The sequence below is a fragment of the Dermacentor albipictus genome, chromosome 2 (assembly GCF_038994185.2).
Source record: "Dermacentor albipictus isolate Rhodes 1998 colony chromosome 2, USDA_Dalb.pri_finalv2, whole genome shotgun sequence".
Lineage (NCBI taxonomy): Eukaryota > Metazoa > Arthropoda > Arachnida > Ixodida > Ixodidae > Dermacentor > Dermacentor albipictus.
Window position 1 is genome coordinate 67504523 of NC_091822.1, and position 20426 is coordinate 67524948.

Sequence of the window (20426 nt, forward strand, 5' to 3'; positions counted from 1 at the left end):
TTTGCAGAATCCGCTCAGTTAATTAGGGACATTGCACACCACCCTTACTTCTGCCTTGGCCGCAGTATGAAGCCAGTGAAGTCTGAATACCTCGTCCTGAAAGCAAGAACGAGAGGCCGACCACCCAACTACGAAGAGCCCGACCTCAGCATCACACTCAACGGGACAACAATCCCGAAAGTCGACACCATGCGAATACTTGGACTCCACATCCACAAAGACGGATCGGGAGCTGCCAGCCTACCGAGAATAGAACGCACCCTTTCGCAACTAACGCACCTCGTCAAAAGGATCTCAAGCCAAAGAAGCGGGCTCAAGGAGCAAGACACTCTAAGAAAAATACAAGCGCTCCTCACCAGCCGCATCACATACGGCACGCCCTAGCTGGCTTTAAAGATTGCTGAAATAGAAAAGCTGAACATCATGATAAGGAAGGCAATAAGTCGCCCTGGGACTTTCCGCCATGGTCTCTACATCACGTCTCCTTAAGATGGGCGTCCAGAACACGTGGCAAAAGCTCGTCCAAGCGCAAAAGAACAGCCAACTGGAACGACTCAAGCTCACGCCCACAGGCAGATCAGTACTCCGACACCTAAACTGCAGCGAGGCGTTTGTCGCAGACAAGGACAAGAAAGAGCGAATACCACCGGACGTTCGAGAGCGCATTTGCTTCGCACGTGTCCCGCGCAACATGCATCCCATATATCACAAGAGTAGAAGACAGGCTAGAGCCAACACCTTCAAACGAAGTTTCAAGCATGACCCGAATGCCTGCTACACCGACGTGGCCAAGTATCCGCATCGAAACGCGTACGCTCGGAGCGTCGTAGACTCCCAAGGCTCCGAGCTAGCATCGGCAACCATCAAGGCACGCAACCCAGAAACGGCTGAAGAAGCGGCAATCACTCTCGCCACCGCCACATGCACAGACGCGCGGTTATATTCACCGACTCTCAGGCCGCCTGCAGAAACTTCTTGAGGGGCCGCATCTCAAGATACTAAAAAGACGAAGCACTCCGCTCCCGTACACCTGCGTAACGTGGGTACCCGGACACGAGGGACTAGAGGGGAACGAAGCGGCCCACGCCGCTGTCCGCGAGCACGACAGCCGGGCTCCGCTCTCCCCACGCGCTCTCGGACCCATGACAGAAGAGTCGGAGACCGTACCCACCAATTATTCAGCCATATTGCAACATTACAGGCTCGAGCGTCGAGTGTACCCTCCACCACACCCTAAACTCGACAGAGAAGAAAGCCTGATCCTTAGACGCCTGAAAAGTAATACGTACATGCACGGAACGATAAGGTATCGCCTCTACCCGACGCTCCACGGCTACCTCTGCCCACTTTGCAACGTAGCCGACACTCTGGCACACTTGCGCCTGGAATGCCCGTGGCAGGAAGGCAGCGAAACGCAACCAGAAATGCACGAAAAATGAGTAATAGAAGCAAATGACCTATTCGAAAATTTGGAGGCCAAGCTAACCCTCGGGGTCCTCGAAGACCAACGACAACTCGCCGCCAGGGCCAAGAGGGCAGTCGAAGACAGAGGGTTCCTGGACTAAGGAGCCTTCCCTCGTTAGGGTGATACGCGGCCTCACTCGGGACACTGTTTCGTTTAATAAACGTTTCTTTCTCTCTGTCTGTGCTAGAAATGCATTTGGTGGCCAACAACATGGTGCATATTTCCCTTCGATCGTAGTGACAATATTTTGTGAGGTTGCGCACGTTTGTCCTATGTTTAACTTTCTTTCCGTTGTTTACTATATTTTTGAAAAGGTGGAGCCAATTGAAAATAAAAGATATTTCTACACTGCAATACTGACGAAAGTTCATTGAATGTACTTATTTTTTATTACAAGAGGTGTAGTAAAATTCATGGACATCATCGTAATCTGATTTTATTTTGTGTCATTATGATTGTCGAAATATTACTCGGTTTGTCTTGGGACTGATCCATAGAGATTTTGACCTTTCAAGAGCAAACAATGTTTCAATTGAGTAACTCGGCGACTACAGATTAAGTGCAATTCAGCAAGCATAAGGTCAGGAACTGCTTATGAAGGAGTCAAATATTCCCCACATGTAAGCATTGACAATTCCTCCTAACGTGATCATGGCTCTACATTGTGAGTGCTTTCACACTATAGGGAAGGGTACTAGCACTCTATTGTTCTCAAGCAGTTCAATCTCTCTGTTAGGAGGAGTTCAATCACTCTGTGTGGAGGTGTAGAAGCACTCGGTTTGGAGGAGTAGGAGTAATCGGTTTGGAGGAGTAGAAGCACTCAATCTAGGAGAGTACAAAGACTTTGGGCGAGTACTATTACTCTTGTGGGCGAGAATATTAGCACTCTGAGGAAGAGTACAAGCACTCACTTGCAATGGAGTAATAAAATTCTGTCGGGGGACGTCATTCTGCTCTTACTCAAATGGGGTCAATCTACTCTGAAAAAGGGGGTTTGGCTTTCGAAAGGGACAGTCGACAGAAACAGCCCTACTAACAATGAAAGAAGTTATAGTTTCCAACATGGATAACAGATTTTACACGTTAGGCCTCTTTATTGACTTTTCCAAGGAGTTCGGTTCTCTCAGTCGTGAGATTCTTGCGGACAAGTTGTTCGCATGCGGAATTCGTGGGAAACCTTTGGATTTGTTGAAAGAACCGCCAGAAGAACGTATGTTTGCATAGTTCCCAATCGTCCTTCCGTCCTATTTAAGAGGTGTGCCACAAGAGAGCATTCTGGGCCCCTCTTGTTCAATGTGTATATCAATGACCTCGTAAATATTGAAAAGCAGCAAAATTTGTCATATATGTCGATGACAGTAGCATACGATTTTCTGGGCCAAACTTAAATGATCTAGTCCTTCAATGTAATAACACACTTTCAAAGCTATTTACATGGTCAAGCCTTAACGAAATAAAGATTAATCCTCTAAAAACTAAAATTATCATATTTTGTGCAAGGAGTAAAGTAGTTCCACGGTTAAGCCCTATTGTATATGAAGGTGTGAACATCGCTGCAGTAAACGAACACAAGGTACTCGGCGTTACGTTTTCCGCTCACCTTAGTTGGAACTCTCATGTGGAAGTACTATGTAGGAACTGTCATCAACTACTGGAGCATTATCACGATGTCAATGCTTACTCCCCTCAAAGGTAAAACTTCAAGTGTATTAAGCACTATTCGCGTCCTACATTAACTACTGTAGTCTAGTCTGGGCTGCCACAACTAAACGGAACTCAAATAAAATCTTCCTTTTACAGAAAAAGATTCTTCGCCATGTTGCAAACATTTCCTACCTGGCTTCAACTGAAACGGTGTTTCAGGAATATCGTATCATACGGGTACAGCACTTACACAAATTTCGTATTTTGCGATCCTTCTTCTTTTCGAACACCTATAAAGAATTCCTTGTAACTATATCAAACCTAACACCTAATTACCCTAATGGGCGTGCGCGACATACCTTAACATGGTCTGTTCCTCGTTACCGGACCACCTACAACTCACAGGCACTCCATTTCAATTTACCATCCATTCTAAACAAATTTTCTGAACTTACTATTGCTAGACAACGGCAGCCATGTCAGTTCTTCACATCAATGTTGCAAATAGAGGTCGCATAGTTATCTTTGGAATGGCGTGCAAGGGTCTCGTCTACGTGGCTTTTGCCCATCCTGTACTTATTGCATTCTGTTTTGGTCTTGTTGTCGTTGCGCGATGTCTGTTATCAGTGCTATTTTTACTCTTTGTTGTGTGTGAAACCTGTGACATTAACAGAATTTTATTTTTATTTACTTTTATTTTGTGCAGTCAAAAGTCTTAATACGATGATGTTTATGCTATATAAACAATAGATGTGAATCCTGCTGTGATTACGTAAGGATCACTTCAAGTGATCGTTACGTAAACTTGTTGCAGTATTGCTCACATGTTATAATTATGATCCAATATGCATATATGTGCTGTGAACGTCGCATGCTGCCGATGTAAGGCTCTTCAGGGACTCAGTCCAGCTGCCTAGAGCAGCTTTTAGCCCTGAAGACCATCCAGAATTTTCTGGTGAAATAAACTTTGATTGATTGAAATATGGGACAAGCAGATACTTCCTGAAAAAGGGTTCACAGAACTTTTTTGCTTTTAGAGTGTAGTGCCTCTATAAGAAATGGTGAAATAGCTCTCGGTGACATTTTGACTGGTCTTCACCCGTCATCTTTCTTTTTTTTTCTTTGGTGGTGGCGTGCAACAATGGTGCCGATCGCTGCAATCGGTGCGATGTGTGACCAACCTGTTTGTCGCACGCCGCCCACCTCCAGCGACCAGTGCAATTTTAATTTCCGCCACATGCAATCACAGTTTAAACCGGTAGTGGAAAGATGTCCAGCACGTGCACAAAATGGCTCGTAATGGTTATTTTTCTTTTTGCGAACACATTTGTGGCTGCGGATATTTTTATTGTCACGTGGCTGTCACAATCCTCCGTCTCTAACATGACTTCTGTCAGAGTAGCATGCTGCCTCTCGCGTTCAGGCGAGAGGCAGCCCAAAAGTCAATGCGCTCGCTGTTGCTGCCGAGCTTCCTCACTCCAGCGTTTTGACAGCGAGTGCGCGCGGTCATCGAGTGACGTGTGTTCGTGATGGCCGCGCGTGAAACCAGGCTTGTTAATCGAGTTGTAAGCGAAGGTTTACTAGTTTATACAGCCAATAAAACTAATATCCTGACTGTATAGCTGTCTACTAATTTGCTATGACAGTTATTGCTTCACCGTTCTGGCGAAACAGCTACATTTTTGTTTAATCAGAACCTGCAATACTCCTGAACTTCTGAATTTGGCCACCATGGTCGTATGCTAGCGGGCGCAATGTAAAACTCCAATATATTGGTCGGCCGTGTCATGAGCCCTTTCAATGAAATTTCAATGAAATGAAATGACACCATATCAGGGATAGCCTGTCTCTGCAGCTGGCACTGTACAAACACAACTTCGCTGTAGTTTGTTGATTGAGGCGAGGTTGGGGTTGCAAATAGCAGCTCTTGCACGTCCGTTCCTGCGTTGAGCGTCGGCTTGCCTCGTCGGCGCAACCGAGCGAATGCAGAAAGCAGCTGGGAATAAAAGAAGGGGATAGCAAAGAGAGCGGGGGAAGGAAAGTGGAAGAGCATGAAGCGGAAAGTGGAGGAGAGAAGTGAGGAGAAAAGCAGAAGACTACTGTGATAGTGTAGAGTGCACGAGGAGAAAAGCGGAGGAATCCACCTTGAAAATCCATCAGATGGCGCCTGAATCCGCGCAGGCGCGCAGCGGCGGCGCCGGCCATCCGGGGGGAAAGAAAAAAAAGAATCAGAGAGCTCGCATTCACGCACATTTTTCGCCGCAAGCGTTTCCCGGCAGAAATTACGATTGAATGAGCTGCAAACAGCGGGAACTGGTAACTGTGTGGCTGGTCTACGGATAGCACCACGCATCGCGGCTCTGCTAGTCGGGGCGGTGATCGGTTCGATGCCTCAATATATCACGACATGAAAACACGTGTAGAGCTGCGCTCAAATTTCGCATTTGGGAATATCGTAACCGTCGCTGAAGTTTTTATGTCGACTGGCGCAATAGCAGAAAACAAAGGTAAACAACTACATTTCACCTACCCTAAGCGGATCCTCTTTGAGCTGCATCCAGTTTCCAAAAAAGAGGTTGGGTTGTGGACCAGGAATCCGGTATCTTCGGAACAGACGCTGCTGGTGCTTTCTCTTGAGCATCCAGGCGATGCACAAAGCGGCCGCAGTCAACAAAAGTGCTGACGTCATATCCCATGTTCCAATCTCCATGGCGTATACGGAGTACTTTTATCATGTACCCGTTGGCTGGGTGGCCTTGAAGCGCAAAAGAATAGCCATAAATCACGCTATCCTTCACACAGCAATATATGCACCAATATAAAAAGAAGCAATCTTGTTGTTGGCTACTGTACGTGCGTATTTCATGTTTAATGGTACAACGGCTTCTGAAGCTATGCTGCACCGTGACAAGCCTTGTGAATGTTACCATTGGGTTCGTTTGTAGCCTTCCAAGCTGTGTGTTTATTGCCGCAAGGGTCACTAAGCCAACTTTCTTTCTGAGTAACTAATAGAGCAAATGCAACCAAGCTTCATCAAGAGACTTCTCACACCTATCGAGATATAGGGTTATGGGGTTGCCTCTAGGTTAAATCTATCCAACACTTATCAAAGGCTTCGCTGCATCGGAGTTTAGTATTTGTATGCTCTCCGCTATATCCGACCCACGTTCTTTTATGTTGCGACGGCTCTGCCTAAGGGCGATAGTGCTTTCTCACTGACGCCGTAGTAATAGGATCGCTTCGAGGCTCCGACGCAGGCTGTTTTGATGGCTGGTTTTTGACTAACATTCAATACCGACCTAGCCGCCACTCCGCGTTGCTGCCACGCAAAAAAAAAAGGCTGGTGAAGCTCTCCTACACAGTCTCGCTGCAAAATGCCCCAGAGATAGAGATAGAGAGTAGAATTCAGGAAGGCAGGGAGGTTAACCAGTCAATAGTCTGGTTGGCTACCCTACACTGGGGGAAGGGAGAAGGGGAAGAGAAAGAAGGGAGAGAGAAGGTGTAGATACGTGTACGGAGAGCACTTCAGTTAAAGTCGCTCGAGCAAACCAGAAGTTCTGAGAAAACAAAAAAGTGCCTTCACTGCCTTCTGAGCAGATGATCGGTCGGGACGGTGCTCTAATATGGTCTGTTCACTCAGAGGACGATCATCTACTTTCCTCAATGTGTTGGACAAAGACTGTCTTTGTGCTTGAAATTGAGGACAATGACCCAGAGTCGCAAGCAGGAAGCAGTGATGTTTAAGATGTGCAGCATAAATCTTAGGACACTTATTTCTGAGCATACCTGGTGCTGCAAGATATGTCCACACGCGTGAGTTGTGTTAAAATGAAGCACTAGAAGATAAATGTCCGGGTTCAATCACGTTAATACACATTAAAACATAACAGTGTTAATTGTGCTAAAAAGGGCATTTTTTGGGCTTGCGTCCTCCATTACACTTTTCCAGCACCAATTTTTCTCACAACGCCCCGCAATAAGGGCGTGCGCGACAACATCACCAATCACATAAAAGATTGACAACCCCAATGCAAGGTATCTATGCGCATTCTATACGAAGTATCTTCTTACACCCACATGTGTATTCGCTACCGTTGCATCCGTTCGTTACAGCTACAAATTTGTTATGGACATGCTTGAAGCCTACCGAATGTATCTTCTGCAGTCGAAGATGCGACCTGATGCAAGGTATCTTATTAAATGAAGTGTCTTCATGAGAAAAAAGCTTTTTAGTTGGCCATAACTAGTTGGTATGACAAAAAATAAATTTCAGAATATTTAGCATGCCAGTAAATTTAGTACCTCCCAGAGTTTCCTTATGTAGCGACAATGATGATTCCGCTCTACTTCATTACTGCAGCAATAGAACAAATTATGATTCAAAATGATGTGCTTCTGGTATGAACGAGTTACTCCAGAGCCATCGCTCATGTCGACTGTATGTTCCGTTTCTGGCTAGCCGCGTACCATCACGTTCGTATTATCAAAAGATTCGCTGTCTCAGTACAGTAGTCAAACCTGAACATAACGAAGTTCGTAAAATCTGCAATTCGCTTCGTTATGTCGAAATTTCGTTGCACTGAAATTCGACATTTTATGCAAATAAGTACCGTGGCCGATCGATTCTTTTTACACGGGAAGGGGCCGCTGAATTTTCCGAATTATCGGGCAATCGAATGAAGCCGACTTGAATGAGGAAACATTTAGTTTTGATAAATTTGGGAGTCGGCAACGAATAATACGGCTTCATGGCACGCACAGTACGTCGACGATATCTTCACGTCGGTGGTACCAGTTACGAGAAGCCCACCACGCTTTCGCGTGGACTCTGCACCCGCCTTTGGTAGCGTTGCCCGCACTCGGACGATGTTATCAGGAGAAGCGCCAGCATTGGGACGCAAATGCTTGGCCTGCTTCTCGCTCGAACTTAAGTAAGTCTAACGGCTCACCGAAACTAGAGATTACGCAACCTCCAATACTAAACGCGCGAGGAGACAGCCTGCAACGTGCCACGCCCTCTCGGCACACCCACTATTTGCACGCCCTAGAGGTTACCTCCAAAGCAGGGTGCGCGCATGCGTATGCGCTCAGCTGCACTACCCCTCCCCCCTCCTTCCTCCTCCGCATCCTCACGCGCGCTCGATCGCGTTACCACGAGCTCGCTCGGCTGCTTCTCTCTGTTTTTGCTCGCGCAGGTAGGCGGCACTCGTGAAGCCACTATCTTTCTTGTCTCACCCTCTCAGGCCTTCACTGGCACCTAAAGCACACAGTGCGCGGTACGTGATAGGATCTTATCGCACTTGGACTTTATACGGAACATTTCTAAAGCACAAACATAACACACAGTACACAAGAGTGGAGAACAGTTCAGTGTTTGATGCTGAAGTCTGTCTGAAGAGTTGGCTGGAGGATATCCCAAAACAAGTTGACGTCCTTGCAGCTGATAAGGCGATGGTAAGTTGTATCTGGCACACCACATTGATGGTAGCAAACAGAAGAAACGAAAATACTCAAGCTATATAGGGAAGTAATGGAAGCATTTGATATCAGTAAGAAAGGTAGTTTGTGTGTTAGTGAAACGTCGTTATCATTGTATAAGTCAGACAAAAAGTTTTTTGAAGAAGCCTTATCTTACCGTACTTTCTGCTTGGGTGAGCTTGTTGCGCAGGTGCTGACTGAGGGTATATAGGTACGTGTCCTCTCTTGTGTGCTGAGTGTTGTTTTTCGGCGCCTGAAAAATATGTATAATGAATCAATACCAACTTGCCCAGCAAGAAGTTCCCTTAAGCCATATTGTGATTCAATCATTGGACCATCTGCATCCGCGAGAGTTTCCATTTATTGCCTCGGCATGCCTTTGCGGCGGCAGTGCGATTTCGTTATATTGAAATCGAATGCAAACAGACTTCGTTATATTGAGGTTCTCAATACATTCTCTTCTGTTGAGAAGAGGTTATTGTCAATATATTAAAGTTCGTTATAATGAGGTTTAACTGTAGTTTCTCGTAAATATCCCGGAAACTTCTAGACAAATTACATGTACAGATACCTATATCGGGAGAGATGCAACGAGGCTGCCGTGTGGCGCATATCAAACGGTATATCGTCACAAGAGATTGGCAATAGGTATTGCAAAATGTGGGAATTGACGCGGAAGTCAATGCCGCATATCCTGCAGCGAACTCTGCAGGATATGCCAAAACAAGATGACGTCTTTGCAGCTAATAAAACGATGTTTAGTTGTATGTGGTACATCACATAGACCGTAGCTAACACAAGAAACGAAAATACCTTTTGATTGCAAAAACATTTTTACCATGCTTTTTTTATGGGAATGCACAGCTTGTAGAAAACGCGTATGCAGTACAGTGACGCAGAACTAAGCATGTCTTCAAGACCGCATTTTGCTTGAATCGTTGTTTTCCTAAAAGATGTTCGTGATGAATGTGACTTTCGATCAGAATGATACCCCATCTTGGCGAGGTATTCATTAATGTCAACCTCGTTGAGAAAATTCTAATTCTAATGGACTCTGGAATTACGAACAGCTTGTTTCATGGTGGCCATTGAATGTGTTCCATAGGGACTGACACTGCGAATATAACTTGTATGCATATACTCTGACTGCATCATTGCTTCATAGCCACTGTCATTATGAGTGGCCATTTGCGCACTGCCATAAATACCATGAAGAGAGAGAAAAGTTGCTGTGTAGCACAGTGGTTAGAGTGTCCATCTTCCACGTTTCCAGTTTCTCAGTTCAAATCCACCTCTGTGGCATTTCTTTCGTAAGATATTTATGGAAGGTTGTGAAATGCGAAGGCTGTGGGTTCATTCCACACCTGCGGCAAGTTGCCTTTTCATCCACTTTCATTTCCATCATATTTATTGTTTCTATATTTCATTTATTAAACACAAGTTTTTTCCCCAACGTTGTTCTCGGTGTCAGTGTTTGTTGGCTTCTTATGATATTAATAATAAAAATCGGGCCCCTCTGTTAACCCCCTTTCTTCTAGGTTATTTACGGAAGAGTTATTTGTCCTTTAGTTCAGTATCAGTAGTAATGTTAAGTAATAATGGAAAGCACATCAAGCCTTGGAAGAGACAGTTCTTTCATTTAGCTCGCAGTTCGACCAACTCCCTTCCTTAAGGGAGATGATGTCGTAAGTGTTCTTGTAATCGTACACTAACCGTGCTCGTCTGGCGACAAACTGATTTACACCCTGAATGGTGTTAAATATTTTGTGCCGATGGTTAGCACACCAAGATATTTTTGCAAAATGACCAGGCTTTTTCTATGAGAATAATTACCTCCGATAATTTAATGTATAGCTGTGGCTCAGAGCGCGCGTTTGTGGATGCAGCTCTGTGAAAAAAAGCAAATTTTTACTTGTTGCTTTGCATTCGAACCGAATTACAAAAATGTTTATTCGTTGAAATAAGCCTAAAGTTGCGCTGTGTTGTAGCGTACTCAGGCAAGATCAGGTGGGCATACGCGGACGACATATTTCTTCTGAAAGGATAATGACGCATGCAGCTGTATATCTTTCACCGGTGACCACTTTTCAACGGCTAACAGATGTCAAACGTACTTCCTCGGCGCAGGACACGCCGGCCCGTATCGGAAGTTTCCCGAATGTTGTCGATGGTTCTCTCTTCTGTCTACCACCATCTGGAGAACACAAGGAGGGGAGGGAAATAGATAAGTAGAAGGCAGGAAGGTTAACCAGAATAACGTCCGGTTGGCTGCCCTACACCGGGGGAAGTGCAAAGGGGGAAACAAAGATAACGGAGAGACAGAGGAGGGAAGGAAAGAAGGAAATTGTGGTGAGTTCGCTGACGTGTGTGGTCTTACAGAAATTGCAATAGTCACAGATGGTCGCACAAGCCCGTCGTCCTTAAAAAGCACAAAGGCGCCTTCACCGCTTTATGGGCTGACGGGCGATGGGGGCGGTGTTCAAGCAGCACCTGCACAGAAAGCGGCCGATTGTCCAGTTTTCGGAAAGCTGTGACAAGTTCTTGTCTTTCTGGGGTGTATCGTGGAAATTGGCTCAGCAGGTGATCGATGTTTTTTTCAGTGCCACAGACCTCACATGCTGCACTGTCACTCATTCCAATTAATGTAGAGTATGCCTTTGTGGAGGCAACTCTTAACCAAAGGCGACAGAGAAGCTTAGCTTCACGTCGAGAAAGTCCGAGTGGAGGTAGGAGTTGCAGGGAGGGGTTTAGTCGATGCAGTCGTGTAAGTCGTAAGTTTGGCGAGTTCCACTTGGTCAGTGTGAGACTGCGTGCCAGATGTCGAAGCTGCCTTGCGGCGTCTGTCAGGTGTTGCAAGCAGGCATGTGGATGGTAGTTTTCTTGCAGATGTTCCAAGAGAGCGGCTCTCTCACCTTGGAATTTAGGGTACCACCACCAAAAGTGCTCAACATCTGCTTCCTCGTCGCATACCGTGCAGTTGGGAGAATTGATAAGTCTCGTCTTAAATAATCATGCTTGTGTACTAACAGATCCTGTCCTTCGACTTAGAAGTAATGCTTCCTCTTGACGAAATCTCTTGGTTGCACAGAAAATATGTGGTCGTACTCAAAGTGATTCAAAGTGATTTCAAATGTCAGATTCTTTAACTTGGTTAATTGTGGGGGCCTTCAATTCGGAAGATGATAGAGCGCTACGTATGCAAAAGCATCAGTTTTTTTGTTGCCAGAAATATCAGTGTGGGAACGAATCGACTGAACCTTTACTGCAAAGCCTTTGTCGTCGTGTTCTTTCACAAGGGCTAGTCATTTGCGGGGGAACTTGATGGTCGCTAGACCTTGGTAGAGTTCCTGTAACGCGGCCTTTGAGTGCGTAAGGAGATCGACATTCTGTGGAGACCAAGTTTAGTTTGCACAGAGCAGCAGCTATTTCCATGCCATCGACGACTCTCGACGAGGTTATACAGTCCCGATGGTCAGTGGACGCATATCTAAGAGAGGGAATATAGACTGCAGCTGCGCAGCATCTTCTTCTACTTGCCAGAGCCATCTGTGTATACTGAGAGGTGATTTGGGTAATTCGTGTTCAAATGCTTCGATACTACTGACTTGGCTTCTGTACATGGAATGCAGCACTTTGACTGCAGTCGCGGTACAATTAGGTTGCATGTGATATCTTCGAATGTCCAGGGTAGGTCTACTTTTTCCCCCGCCTTGAGCAGCGCAATCCTAAGACTCGGAACGTGTTCAGTGCTGTATAAATACGTTAGCAGGGCCTGTTCCCTACACGTCCTAAGAGGGAAGATGCAATATTTAAGGCAATTTCTTGGTATTTGGTTTTACCCCCACAGCCACGGGCGTTTGAAGCTGTTCTTTTTTCAAGAAGAAGCCTTAGATTGCGCACATTCCACAAGGAAGGAAAGAAGTCATTTTAAACCTGCTGCGGTTGCATAGTGGCTTTGGCATTGTACTGCTGAGCCTGAGGGCAAGGGGTCAAATCTCTACCACGGCGGCAGCATTTCTATGGGGGCGAAATAAAATACGCGGGTGTACAAGTAATTTGGTGCAGGATAAAGAACGCCATGTGATCAAAATTAATCCGGAGTCACCTACTGTGGCGTGTCTCATAATCATATCGTGATTTTGGCACTTAAAATCCGTGGATTTGTTTAAGTTAAGTCATGTTAAGAGGACTCGAGACGAGAGTTACGCAGGTAATCATAAAAAAATAGGCTAACTTCTTAACCGGAAAAGTCTGACGACCCATCGTAATGCGAGACTTGAAATTCGTTATCCAAAGAGTTGAAAACCACTTCCAAAATGGTAAATTTATGTCCGACGCTGCTAATTGCTGTAGAGTATTGAATTCCGTCTAACTAAATCCACAAATTGAAAATCGAAATTTCGAAGAGCGCCGCTGCCACGCCCCTAATCACCACCCTAGCAGTTGCCAACGAGTGACGTGAGTTTCCGATTTGCCATTTATCTGGAACAGTCACGAGAAATCACCAAGTCCGTAATCCATTTTTTCGTTCTGCCCTGAAATATTCAGTGCTACAACCAAGTGACTTCATTTTAATCAATGAATATATATATATATATATATATATATATATATATATATATATATATATATAGAATGTCATGAATCCAGAATTCAGTTTTCTTGATACAATTATAGATTTGTTGTCTCTTACTCACCTAGTGTTTTATTGTACAGTTTTTTTTTATTTTCAGAAGAATGACGCTCTGCGGTTTTCAAGTGCTGATAGTTAAATTCAGTGGTTTTCGTAAGCCTGACTTGGGGGATGATACACGCAAGAGGATGACTACCGCAGCATCAAATAAATACTTGAATGCTGAAAGTGGCCAGAAAGTGGTTTCTGTTGCTCTTCCAAGGTTTCAAAAGCTTTGTGACGCGGGATATTTTTCTTCGCTTCCAACTGGAAAGGGAAATGTCAAAACAATTTTTTGAGTGGCGAAAACTAAACATAACTTAAGATTGGGTGAAATGTGCCGGCTAATCACTTGCGAAGTTTCCATGCCTGTGACAAACATGTTTCACTACAGGGTGATTAATCCCAAGCCAAATGTCCCGGCCGCGTAGCTTGAACATCTAATGTGTTCGTGTAAAAAAATTGTGTATATTTATTGCCTTGCTCAAAGTCATCTCCCAGTATATCTTCCTGGAAAAAAAATGTCACGTAACGTGTTTCTAAACTTAGCACAAGTACGCCAAATATGGCTCAGCGAAAAAATTAATATTAGTGAGTTTGGTACGTATAGCTGCACAACTTCGGCTGCGGAACCTAGAAAGGCTTTTATTCAATATGCAGTAGTGTTTCTTTAAGCTTTCGGTCAGAATGTCAGCAAAAGTACTTATGGTGCCCCAAATTTTGAAAAATTATTTGCCATATTGACCGCTTTTTACTGGCAAGACCACTATTGATTTTTTGATTGTCATTATCTTACTTAGAAACTGCTGAGTCGAAACTCAGCAGTCATGGAGGCATTACGGAATCAGGGTGTAGATGAGCCATATGTAAAAATACTGGAAGATATCCATAGCGGCTCCACAGCCACCGTAGTCCTCCATAAAGCAAGCAACAAAATCCCAATAAAGAAAGGCGTCAGGCAGGGAGATACGATATCACCAATGCTATTCACAGCGTGTTTACAGGAGGTATTCAGAGACCTGGATTGGGAAGAACTGGGGATAAAAGTTAATGGAGAATACCTTAGTAACTTGCGATTCGCTGATGATATTGCCTTGCTTAGTAACTCAGGGGACCAATTGCAATGCATGCTGACTGACCTGGAGAGGCAAAGCAGAAGAATGGGTCTAAAAATTAATCTGCAGAAAACTAAAGTAATGCTTAACAGTCTCGGGAGAGAACAGCAATTTACAATAGGCAGCGAGGCACTGCAAGTCGTAAGGGAATACATCTACGTAGGGCAGGTAGTGACTGCGGATCCGAATCATGAGACGGAAATAATCAGAAGAATAAGAATGGGCTGGGGTGCGTTTGGCAGGCATTCCCAAATCATGAACAGCAGGTTGCCATTATCCCTCAAGAGAAAAGTATATAATAGCTGCGTCTTACCAGTACTCACCTACGGCGCAGAAACCTGGAGGCTTACGAAAAGGGTTCTACTCAAATTGAGAACGACACAACGAGCTATGGAAAGAAGAATGATAGGTGTAACGTTAAGGGATAAGAAAAGAGCAGATTGGGTGAGAAACCAAACGCGAGCTAATGACATCTTAGTTGAAATCAAGAAAAAGAAATGGGCATGGGCAGGACATGCAATGAGGAGGGAAGATAACCGATGGTCATTAAGGGTTACGGACGGGATCCCAAGGGAAGGGAAGCGTAGCAGGGGGCGGCAGAAAGTTAGGTGGGCGGATGAGATTAAGAAGTTTGCAGGCACGGCATGGCCACAATTAGTACATGACCGGGGTTGTTGGAGAAGCATGGGAGAGGCCTTTGCCCTGCAATGGGCGCAACCAGGCTGATGATGATGATGATGATCTTACTTGAATTTACTCCAAAAATGCCACGTAAAACACACGAAAATGGTCGTGCGTTAAGGTCATTAAAAAATTTGTTTTTTTTTGGGGGGGGGGGGGGTGGGGGGGAGAGATGTGAAATTTTGAATTTGGCCTCTTAAACACATTTGGCATAGTTCTGCGCCACCACTTCACCGCATAGCGAAATGGCTGCCGTGCTTCAGGCACGCGCCGCCTGGTTGCGCCCTGCAGTGGGCGCAACGATGATGATGATCTTGAATTTACTCAAAAAATGCCACGTAAAACACACGAAAATGGTCGTGCGTTAAGGTCATTCAAAAATTTGTTTTTTTGGAGGGGGGAGAGATGTGAACTTTTGAATTTGGCCTCTTAAACACACTCGGCATAGTTCTGCGCCACCACTTCACCGCATAGCGAAATGGCTGCCGTGCTTCAGGCACGCGCAGTGCGGCACTATAACGCGTATTATACTCAGCACTTGAGGGCTCGGCTATGTTGCCTAGTCCAGAAAATTATTAAAAATCTTCTAATTGCCCTGTGTTCCTGCCGTACCTCTCAAAGGCAGCACGATTGTGGTCACAATAGTTTCCGAAAATCGCAGTTGAAAAGAGAAGTCATCCTGTTTGCACGACGACTTAGTTCAGCCCATCCAACTAAGGAAACTGGTAAAATTTTCAATTTCGAACTGTTCTTGACGTGCTCTCTATGCCCAGGACCGACATCATTCTCTGCTAGGCAAGAATATGAAGTGCCGAATAAAAAAGTCGCTGTGCGAAAACGGGTTTCCAATGTAATGTTCGCCTTTCGATGTCTGTAGTTAGTCGAATAAAAAAAAATTGGGACCAGGCATTGTGCTCGTTAAACATTAGAACATGGTTCTTGAAGAACAAAAAGAGAGTGATTCCTGCTTTGCTTACAATTCGGGCAAACAATTGATGATGATGATTACTGTATTCATGATGACGATGATGTTGCGAATGTCCTCGAATGTGACATCCGAGAAAGTTAGCCTTTTGACAGGCGTGTACGCAACAGCTCATACACACCTTCTCGCAGCTTTTGATCCCAGCCTCTCGCGGTAGAACTCGCCGGCACTGCATCACCAAATACTACATTTTTTTTCTCGTCCGGGATAAACGCTCCACGTGTATCAGACAACTCCAGAATGAGATCTCAGGTGTGTTTGCTAGAGTTTTTGTTTTCTGAGAGTGACGTGCCAACCGGAACGTCGGCAAAAGAAGGCGGGCTGCGATAGAAGCTGCGAACTAAGAAAGAGCCCTCACCCGAGCTCCCAGCTTCTGGAATGCTCTGGGATGTACCACAGGAGGCACATAAAATATTTACAAGGGGTTTTAAGACTGGCTATCACAGTCAAGCCCCAAGTAGCTGGGGGAATTCGCGTTGCAGTCCCAGTTGCACGTGCCGACCGCCTGACACACCGCCGCTATGGCGGTTTGTGGTGAAGTAGTGTTATCGGAGGTATGCCAAGCGCTGTTTCAGAGAAGAACTTATATAATTAATGCCTCTCCTAAAACAAAAATATTATTGACTCTATGGAAGGCCAACAAACAGGCCTATTTATACGCTTTGTGTCATATTTCTGTCGCATTGACCACTTCAATGCGAAAATCAGGGCTATAAATGGACCAAGACCGACATTTTGGCGTTCTTTTCATGCTTTATTATACAAAATCTCCGCAATGCATGGCGCGAAGATTTTTCATGTAAAGTATAGCGCTAGTAAATTCAAGTAAAACAATGACAATGAACAAATCGATAGCAATTTTTGCAGTAAAATTGGGCAATTCGGCAAATTGTTGTCAGACTTTTGGGCTCCTAAAGCACATTTTCTTACCGATCTTCCCAATAAACAGCCCTACTATTAAAGAGAGACCTTTCTAGGTTCAGCAGGCGAAGTGTTGCAGCTATACACACGAAAATACCTTTATATCAATTTTCTCGCCACACCATGAACGCTGTAGCCTATTGATATTCTAATCTGTTTCTATTCCAGTTTTTCATCATTAGCCCTCCACGAGGGGGAAAAAAGTTTTCGGGTAAGCCACACTTCGCTTGTCTGTCCGCATAGTTCCGCAAACCATGGAAACTCCCGATCTGATATAACGTGTACACAACGTATAAGCTGGCTAAGCTGTACAAAAGAAAAAAAAATACTTTCGATTCTGCGCAATTTTTGCCACTAAGCCTTCGCTATTGGCCAAAATATTTCCTGCTGCACCCACTTCGCCTTGGTGCAGCAGGAAGTCGACGTCACAAAAAGTCAAGAACTCACCACGTCAAATTGACGGGTATGCATTAAAGACGCACTAGTATGTCAAACGAAATCGATTTTCTTTTCAGAATAAGCAAAAACTAATCGCGCCAAAAGAAATAAAAGATGGATGCCCACCGATCGCTCTAGAAGTGCCTACTCGGAGCTGCCGAAAAGATTAGATTTATGTGTGTATAATAATTAATTTTCTTGAATGGCAGCATAACGTTTCCAAGTCCTTTCGGTACGTCTAATCAACTCTACCCACTCTTCTTCAACGATGGTCCATTTTAGCGGCATTTTTATTTCTAACCTTCCCTTGCATGCTGTCGCGATTTTCTACCTGGCACCACGAGCTAATCAACAGGAAGCGGACCAATCGCAGAATCCGGCGTCACCCTCCTCATCCTGTTACCTAGTTTCACTGTTCTAGCTCACAACCACCGTAATGCTCTCCACTTGTGTGCTCTCATCGCCTCTTGGCATCTAATCAGATCAGAAAAGCATGTCAAGACAATGCTACTTGGTTTCAAAGCAAACAAAAGTGACCTCTTATACGAACGATAACGTTTGATTGACCTGTTCAAATAACGTTGTGGGTCACCCACGGTGTTTGCGTTGCCGGTTAGATAAATTTCACTTCATAAGATTGCAATAAAATCAGTATGGAATAGTTTTAAGTTATATTGCCCACGTTTCACTTACTTGAGCAAACTTTGGAAGCACTTCGCGTGACGGCAATATTTTTCCAGGAAATATATATACTGGGAAGTGACTATGGCCAAAGCAGTAAATATCCTTGATCTTCTACAAGACAATCTGACATGGTCGAGCGACACGTCTGGGATATTTGGAATGGAATGAACCTACAGTGCTTCGACTCAAACCTAACTCTTCATTCAAACGGGGAAGATTAAAAATTATGCACATCACAGGCAGTGCAGGAACCGTTGGTATGAGAGGCATTTTGCAGGCATCCGGATATCTATCATAGCTTCGACATCTGCAGTCCGTTAGCAGATATACTAACATGTTTGTGTATGACGAGCAATTGTGTGTGTGATGCGAGCATATATGTGACGACATTAAAAATATGACGCCAAATAAACGGACACACACAGTCCACACTGTGTGTGTCCGTGGACACACACAGTGTGGATAAACCGATAAGTGGACACAGTGTGGATAAACGGACACACATTGTGTGTCCGTTTATTTGGCGCCTTCATATTTTATAATGAACAGCTACCAACTAGCTGAACAAGAAGTGCTTTTACGTGACGACAGCACCAAGACGACGGTCACGGCGATGGTATGGCAGTGGTACGGTCAAAAGTGAAGCAATTTCCGAAAATGATCGTTTGAGAAACTGGAACGCTCTCACTTTTGCTGAGCAACTGTTTAGTATGGGACGAAGCGCACGTGACATACTGTCATTCCTACGCGCGTGGCCTAATGGGAATTCGCGCGTGTTGTACGCGACGTGACGCGCACGTCAAACTACAGGACACTGCGCAGGAGGCGTGGTGGAAATCACGTCGGGCTGAAACGCAGAGAGACCGAACGTAGATCCGAACAGTGGACTAATGTCTGCTAAATGCGCTTTCGGGTTCCAGTAACTGTTATGTGGAAGGGCAGTGCATTCCGTCTTGTAACCTAAGAACGCATATTCCGAAATAATTACTGCTAAGCTTATCTACTTTTTTTGGTAATGTCGTTGCCCGAAACAAAGCGAGACCGTAACCTACTTATCTACTGCCAAATAGCTGGTATGAGGCAAAGAATGCTTCACATTAAAACAGATAAAAAGCTGCCAGGGCGAATATCGCACACATACACACGTGCCAAATCGACGGGAAAACGGCCGAGCCGGCAACCTAATAGTGAAGCTCCCCCGAGCGTAATGCGAATGAGGGATATGTTCCTACATGGAGCGAGTTGCTTTCTGTCCATGTTTCTTATTCTATTTTCATTTCAATTAGACATTGAAGTTAACTTCTCCTACGCTATCTCTGGCTTCAACGTCTGCCTGCTTCTTATGGTCGCAGCAAACAAAAAATCAAGCCTCTAGCTAGCTGTTATTCTTTTCACTCGCAGGAAAGTGGGAAGATTAAGAAAAAGAAATTAGGAGTGGCCATCCACATTATTTTTGTAAGGAAGATAACGAACGTGCGCACAGAGTCAGCAGCATCGGCAGCATCAAGCGCGCAACCGAGGCTCGAGCTCGGGAACTGCTCGGTGCATCCTAGAACCGGCGGTCGCTACGAACCCCAATAAATCTGCTTTATAAGTGGTGGAGCCGTGCGGGGTAACGTTCCATTCTACCATCCTGGAACTCCGTTATCGGACGCTACCCTCCATCATGCCGGACGCCGACCAGCAGACTCTTTTATCGCCACCCGTCCCTTGCGCTGGCACAGTTCGGCAGCAGGAGCCTCCTATATTCAGCGGAACCGACGACAAGGACGTTGAAGAGTGGCTGTCGTCCTACGAAAGGGTGAGCGTGCACAACAAATGGAATGACTCGGACAAACTTGCTTACGTATCATTCTACTTCGCTGGCGTGGCCATTTTCTGGTTCAGAATTCTCGAGAGGGATAATTGAACATAGTCGGCGATTAAGACGTCGATTACAGAAGTGTTTGACCGACACGCCGTGAGGAAACTCCGATCCGAGCAGCGCTTGAGTACACGCGCACAGGACATGGGTGAGACATTCACCAACTATATATAAGACGTTCTAGATTTGTGCAGGCGTGTGAACGCTGCCATGACGGAAGCGGAAAAGATCAAGCACGTCATGAAGGGAATCGATTATGTCGCGTTCCAGATGCTTCTGGCCAAGGACCCGCGCACTGTTGGCGACATCATCAGCTAGTGCCAGAGCTATGATGAATTACGTAAGCAGCGAGCTCTGACAAGGCGACATCCCACACCCAATGCGGCGTCACTCTGCAGCCTGACCACCGGCCCAGAAGAAGCCTCCCTGATGACCCAAATCAAGGATTTTGTCCACGAAGAAGTCCCACGACAGCTATC

At 45.2% G+C, this 20426-nt stretch overlaps 1 protein-coding gene across 3 annotated transcripts in view; it reads right to left on the minus strand.

Moving 5' to 3' along the window:
* The window catches only part of LOC135903203 (cytochrome P450 3A8-like), a 63900-nt gene that overhangs the window by 36569 nt on the left and 6905 nt on the right, over positions 1-20426 (minus strand). The window contains exons 1-3 of one of the 3 annotated variants that reach the window (XM_070533658.1): positions 10965-11041; positions 8745-8840; positions 5640-5864 (exon numbers count right to left, since the gene is read on the minus strand). In XM_070533658.1, the coding sequence (XP_070389759.1) occupies positions 5640-5819 (180 nt within the window). In that variant the 5' untranslated portion in view covers positions 5820-5864; positions 8745-8840; positions 10965-11041. Of the gene's footprint in view, positions 1-5639; positions 5865-8744; positions 8841-10964; positions 11042-20426 lie in introns of those variants that run through there. The other 2 variants (XM_065433609.2, XM_065433610.1) reach the window with 2 other exon arrangements.